Source organism: Solanum pennellii, chromosome 9 (assembly GCF_001406875.1).
Source record: "Solanum pennellii chromosome 9, SPENNV200".
Classification (NCBI taxonomy): Eukaryota; Viridiplantae; Streptophyta; class Magnoliopsida; order Solanales; family Solanaceae; genus Solanum; species Solanum pennellii.
Window position 1 is genome coordinate 70,731,256 of NC_028645.1, and position 7,092 is coordinate 70,738,347.

Below are 7,092 nucleotides of genomic sequence, written 5' to 3' on the forward strand. Positions count from 1 at the left end.
TACGCCTAACTCCCACTCCAAAAGCTAGCTCAAAAAGGAGGAGAATCGACCAAGCCTTATAAGGAGTCTACTCATATCTTTAACGACTGATGTGAGACTTTTGTCATTCTTTAACACCCCACCTCACGCCAATGCTTAACATCTGGTGCATGGGCCGTTTTGATTTTGGGGATCCCAACATCAAGTGAGACTGCCCCTGCTCTGATACCATGTAAAATTAGATATTAGGCCTAACTCACACCCCAAATGTTAGCTCAAAGGGAGGAGGATTGTCCAAGCCTTATAAGGAGTTCACTCATATCAGTAACCACCGATGTGAGACTTTTGTCATTTTGTAACACTAACCATATTCTCCACCGAAAGCAACGATAGCATCCGATGGTTCCAGGTCATTGGACCAAAAATTATCGATGGAATACATAAAAGTTATTCTTTTTTTATTTTAAATTTTTATATTACATAAATTGATTAATGGATAACCCAATGGATAGTTATTAAGTCGAATCAAATATAATTGATATCTTGTTAGTTTGATATCAATTTAGAACATATATAAAATCAAATCGAACCACCCCATGAGCATCTTTATTAGTAAGTCATTAGGCTTTAGTCTTTCCGTTTTAGGCTCCAATCATCTCCATTTTCTCTCCCCCTTTCTTCTAAATAAGAACACGATTAAGTGAATTGCAATCAAAAGTTCATTATTTATGGCAAAAATTATTCCAACTTCAAATCTTTGACGACTTATAATCGTAGTGAGAGTTCGCTTTCACTTCAAATCACGTGAACAATTAAAATTGAAGGTATTGCAATTAAAGACCCGTTAACAACCATTAAAAAGTTTCAAAGCTTTGAATTCAAATAAGGGAAATAATTGGTGTTTTCGAAATTGTTACTCAATTGTTTAAACTGAGTGTTGTTAGTTGGTACCATCCATTAAAAATATTCTTTGGGGTTTATATCTCAATCTAAAGGAGTTTGGCGATGATTAGAGATAACTATTATTGAAACTTCATATTGAGACTTTAATAGGAAAACATAAATTAGTTGTATGCAAATTGTACGTAAAAATAGTATGTTTTGTCCAAATTGTACGTAAAAATAGTATGTTTTGTCCGAATTTGCGTACGTCAAAAAAATTATAGAGTAACTTTCACATATAGCAAAAACAAAATGCATATTTGTATGCTATAGCAAAATTTGCATAATTGTGTTTCATAGCAAACATAAATATGTATATTTCGCTATGCATATACAAAAAAAACAGTTGTATAATTCGTTATACATATACAAAGAAACAAATTGTATAATTCGTTATATATATACAAAAGAAAGCAGTTGTACACAAATCAATAGTATAATTTGTTTATGTATAAAACGAGAAAGAGAGAGAGATAAGAAAAATTGGACAGGGGAATATTTGTATTGTATAATTATAAGTGTATAGGATGAAGATATATGTATTTGCATGGGTATATACAATTTTCTCTCGCTTTATACAAACAGAAACACAATTTATACATTTCGTTTCTGTTAGTATAAGGGATAGAGGCGGGGGTGGCGAGGGAAATCTGGGAGAGTGGTGAACGAGATTTGGGAGAGGGGAGAGAGGGAACGAAAATATATGTATATATACAAATTTTTTTCGCTTTATACAAACACAGACGCATTATACATTTGTGTTTGTATAAAAGCAAGAGGGAGCGATCTAGAGAGGGAGAGTAGAAAGCGAGAGTTTGAGGGAGAGAGGTGACTGACAAAGAGTTTGCTACAAGGCACAATTGAATCAAAGTATGGTTATAGCATTTAATTTGATTTATTAGTTTTCCATTATATACAATTTTACCAAAATTATATGGAAAAAAAAATTGTATGCAAATTATACATAGTTGTATGCTTGACCAGATGAGAGAGAGAGAGAGAACACTAATTTTTGAAAATAAAAAAATCAAACTAGATAATGTTAATATTGTCATATGTTTACGAATATAGAAAAAATCACCATAAGCCTACACATTTGTTTAGGTATATCAACTTATAATCGATTGGTTTAATTTTCACTATTAACAACAATTTATTAAATTACAGACTTCAAAAGTATATAATTAAAAGTGAAATAATACTTATACCTTTAGTATTGCGGTAGTATAATTCTACTCTTTGATGTACATGTCTATTTTGATTAAGAGTCGAAAACAAGCTCAAATATAGGTAATTCAATCAACTCGTGAGTAATTTTAAGGGTTGGACCTCAAATAAAATGAATTAGGTTCAATAGGAACTAATCAAGTCTTAAATCATTTTAAGCTAATCCTCAATTGAGAATAATTTAATAACCAAATTCAACTCATTAAAAAAAAAATTATTTGCATTGATGTAATGTATGTGTCACGCTTCGGAAAAAAAGGAGTAACTGACACTCGATATCCTATAAAACCGATTTACCACTAAAATATACTAGTTATATTAAACAGTGAGACAAAAAGAAATTGGGCAGCACAACCTCTAAAAAGTGAAGCCTGGACCCCTGACGGTTATGACCTGAAAGAGAACAAACCATACAAACAATGGTAGACAAGCCAAAAAAAAATAACGATATACTATCTAGCCGACGAGGCCACAACTAAAGACATGCCTACTTACACAGACATATATATACATGCCAAGACTATTGGCGGGAGGTTAAAACATACAAAAGAAAACCCAGAATATTGTGTCCACTATAGCCTCTATGAGTGACATAATTGTCGGGACAAGGCCCCGACTATACCCAACTGTACAACAAAAGTAAACATCCTCCGGCAACCCCAAGATAAAATGGATCTTACCAACTCACCTGAATCCTAGCGGGTGGGTCGATTAGCATCCCTGTTTGTACCTGCTCGAACAAAACAAAAAGCAGTGTCTCTATGAAAAGGGACGTCAGTACGAATAAAAATGTACTGGTATGTAAAGCGGAAAATAGAATCATAAATATTTACCTTAAAAAGGGTAATAGATATACCACCTGAAACTGAAACTCAAATAATCTCCATGGTTGGCATTTGGCCACCTAGTACTTATATATATGCATAGTATGCTCGTATAATCGTGTGTCGTGAATACATACATACATACATACATATATATATACATATATATATATATATATATATATATATATACACATATACATATATATATATATATATGTATATGTGTATATATATATATATATATATATATATATATNCCCCAAGATAAAATGGATCTTACCAACTCACCTGAATCCTAGCGGGTGGGTCGATTAGCATCCCTGTTTGTACCTGCTCGAACAAAACAAAAAGCAGTGTCTCTATGAAAAGGGACGTCAGTACGAATAAAAATGTACTGGTATGTAAAGCGGAAAATAGAATCATAAATATTTACCTTAAAAAGGGTAATAGATATACCACCTGAAACTGAAACTCAAATAATCTCCATGGTTGGCATTTGGCCACCTAGTACTTATATATATGCATAGTATGCTCGTATAATCGTGTGTCGTGAATACATACATACATACATACATATATATATACATATATATATATATATATATATATACGAAATGTCCGTAGAACTTCATAAAACAATCCATAAAATAGTTTTGGGACATTTCCCTTAGTTAACCAAGTGTAAATCTTGAAGAAACACCAATATCTTCAAAAACTAGCTCCAAATGCAGCTAATAAAAGGGGCAAACGGTTGTCACGTGTAGAGATCATATTTCGAGGCGCGGTGCAACTCTTAATGGTAGAAATCGTCAAACACTAACCTGCATCATGCAAGAACTCCGCAGGAGCCCTCTCTTAAGCTTTCTTTCTGGTTTGGAAGAGAAATGAAATGTTTTCATGGCTTAAAACATTGAGTTAGGCCGACATACCATATTTTTTATCCGACCCGGATAATAACCCGGATTCTGCCCGGGTAGTCCGTAGTAAAACCCTCATAACTCTTTACTCGATGTCTGTTTGATACGAGGTTTTGTTCGTTGGAAAATAAACTCGTAGGCCTTCGATTTAATGGGTAGTTGACCTTCTAACTCCTTATATATTAGGAGAAAACATCCAAGATATTTGACTTATGTTAAGAAAATATTACTAGAGAAACTTTGAAAACTTATGCCGACCTTAGTTTCTCTATTTCTTGATTTCGCTAATAGAAGTTGCTTACTTTCCTAGTAGCAAAACTTCACATACCGACTCTTGTGCTATTATAATACCTCATAACAAACCCTTCTTAGAATGTTGTACGGTCATAGGCTTATTCAGAAAGTATGGGACAATTTAAATATTTCAAACGTGCAACGTACTCCCCGAGAGCCATTTCTTTAATCATGGACTTTGTTTGAGGGGTCCGTTTGACCTAAAACTTTAGCTTATTTCCTTGATATTGTCACCTATTTGTAATCTTAATCTCCAATATACGATACAAAGTCATCTTCACCTCGTATACCCATGCCACACTACGCCACATATATTATGCAAGATCAATAGAGAAAAAGTACGTGATCTTACAATATATTTCTATATTAAAAGTATGAATTGTTATCTATTGTGTATCTTTTAAGATTTATTTATTCATTTGTAACTTTTTTTAAAAAAAGATCTTAAATTAAAATTCAAATTGTGGATATAAAAAATAAATAACATGTTAATATTATTGAGATTGAGAAGGTCAAATGACCCAGCCCAATTTTTAAGCATATTTGAGCCCAAAATAAACTTGAGCGAGTCATAATCCAATTTCTAATTCAACTCATTTTCATATCTTCAATTTCAACCATACTCTTTTTGACAAAACCATAATTATATTTATATTATATAGACACAACCTTTTAGATGTGTCAGTGTGTTACACCTTGAATTATAAAAGATAATATGTATACATGTAATATATCTAACTACAGAAATATGGTAAACTCAGCAAACTTGTGTCTGCGGTTTCAACAAAAGAAAATTAAACCTTTAAACATTCAAATAAAGAAAGAGTGCAGGAATATTGAGAGATAATGTCTCTATATCAAGAATTAATAGTTTTTCAATTCTTGTTCATGGTGCGGTTCACATTATTTTTAATAGCATCTTTGGATTCTTCAGCCTTGCCTAGCACACTGTCTTTCACTTTTTGGGTTGTGTCTTTAACTGATCCCCATGCTTCTTGTGCTGTTTCTTTTGCTTTTCCAGCCATATCTTGTGCTGCATCTGCAACTTTTTCTCCCATCACCTTCGTTTTCCTCACCGCCTGTCACATAAACTTTTATATCAGATTGATGTTCCTATGTACGTATGTGTATCATATGTAATTTTATTCATATTGGTGCACGTAATTCTCATCATATGCCACGAGACTAATGTAAGAAATGCCCAAGATTGTACGTTCTTTGGTTTCTACTACATGCTCGTAGAAATGTTAGAGTGTAAATGATTACCTCATCAGCAACAGAGGCAGTCTCATTTGTGACTTCTTGGGCGGCTTTTTTGGCCGTCTCAGCGCCTTGTTTCGCTGCATCGACTCCTTTTTCAGCTGCGTTACGTGCCTCATCTTTAAATGCCATCCCTAGGTGTCGTTTACCTACCTGTTAATTAACCACACATTTATCTAATTATACATAATATTTCTAAAACTATAATCTTCAAATAGAGTTTTAACATACATTGCCAATAAATGTTGTTTATTCTATTAGATCATTTGAAATGTAACCACTCATAAAACAAGTACTCCCTCCGTTTCAAAAAAATGATATAGTTTGAGTTGACACGTAGTTGTCTGGTTTTAAATTAAAATGATATCAAATACACTAAAATGTCATTTAACCTTGTGACTTAAATATGTCACATGAAAAGTTGAAACTAAAGTGTGCCAAAAAAGAAAATAGGTCATTCTTTTTTAAACAGACAAAAATGAAAGTATCGTCACCTGAAAAGGTTTGGGTGTTACACCAAGAAAAACCCTAGTTCTTAAAGGGTTATGTCCTATGATAGCTCTTGCATTTTGGAGCTTTGTAAGAGTAGGTGCTAGATTCATCATGCTTGCCATTTCTCTCTAATTTATTGTATATTTTTTTTCTTGAAATTGATTTGATTTTTCTTTTGAATTTGTTCTACTAATTGGAAGGGTTTGTATGTACTATATAAATGGGAAGAGAGTGATGTGAAAGTCCACAATTTCTTACCTGTTTTCCGAATTTGAAGTTACCACTCACTAAAAACTTACAAGAGAAATGAACGGATCGCTCTCTTCTTCATTACCACTGATTAAATTAATCCTTTTAATTTTAATTTGTCTAGAAGAAGATACATAAATAATGTACCTTTCAAACTGATTTTACATTTTGGGGAGTTGGGCATTATATCACTCATTTACAATTGTAATTGTCGACATTGAACTAATATCAGGGCATATTAGCACTTATTAGTCTATTCTCTAAGAGAAGTATGAATTAATTAATAAATACTAAGAGTTCTAATAATTAATACTGGTGTATTTGGTATAACGAAAATATTTTTCAATTTTATCATGTTTGATTGTCTTAAGTGTTTTCAAAATTAACTCATTTTTCTCAAATTTAAGAAAAAAGACATATCTTAGAAAAGTAAGGAAAACATTTTTCAAAAACACATTTTGAACGGAACACCTCAACTTTTCATCATAACTCTAGTCTCAAATATCGATTTTCTATACAAATATTGAATATGACTCTTGAACCCGATTCGCAACCTCTATTCGAGATTCAACTCTTGAGTTCTAGATTGAATCGTAGAGGTCAGGATCGGGCTACGATTAGAGGTCAAATTTTAGTTTAGATCAGAATCGGACCCTGAATCAGATATTAGGATGAAATTTCAAGTTAAGTATCGGAGTCGAATTTTGGGTTGAAAGTAGAGGTACAGTACTCAAATTTTAATATTTGCACAGTATCCCAGAATTTTGAGATACCGTACAAGATGCCTATTAGTAACGACAAATCGAGTTATTAAATGAGGACCAAAATATTAATCTAATCTTATCAATTCATGAATTGAGCCGGCCCAACCCAATAGATCTAGCTGGTTCATATTGACGATTTTA

The 7,092-nt window shown here is 32.6% G+C and overlaps 1 protein-coding gene across 1 annotated transcript; it reads right to left on the minus strand.

Moving 5' to 3' along the window:
* Positions 1-4,763: 4,763 nt before the first annotated feature.
* On the minus strand, positions 4,764-6,133 carry LOC107030696 (uncharacterized protein At4g13230-like). Its single transcript, XM_015231961.2, has 3 exons — positions 5,941-6,133; positions 5,453-5,599; positions 4,764-5,265 (listed from the first exon to the last, which is right to left on the minus strand). Exons 1-3 carry the CDS (start codon positions 6,058-6,060, stop codon positions 5,062-5,064), a joined length of 471 nt encoding a protein of 156 aa, XP_015087447.1. The 5' UTR covers positions 6,061-6,133; the 3' UTR covers positions 4,764-5,061.
* Between the last annotated feature and the right edge of the window lie 959 nt (positions 6,134-7,092).

Bases quoted from the DNA above. Each gene is read 5' to 3' on its own strand.
- LOC107030696 (XM_015231961.2), bottom strand. From the start codon at position 6,060: ATGGCAAGCATGATGAATCTAGCACCTACTCTTACAAAGCTCCAAAAT. The intron at 5,600-5,940 runs GTGACGATACTT...GTTAATTAACAG, and splicing joins TAACACCCAAACCTTTTCAG to GTAGGTAAACGACACCTAGG. The intron at 5,266-5,452 runs GTAATCATTTAC...TTTATGTGACAG, and splicing joins CTGCCTCTGTTGCTGATGAG to GCGGTGAGGAAAACGAAGGT.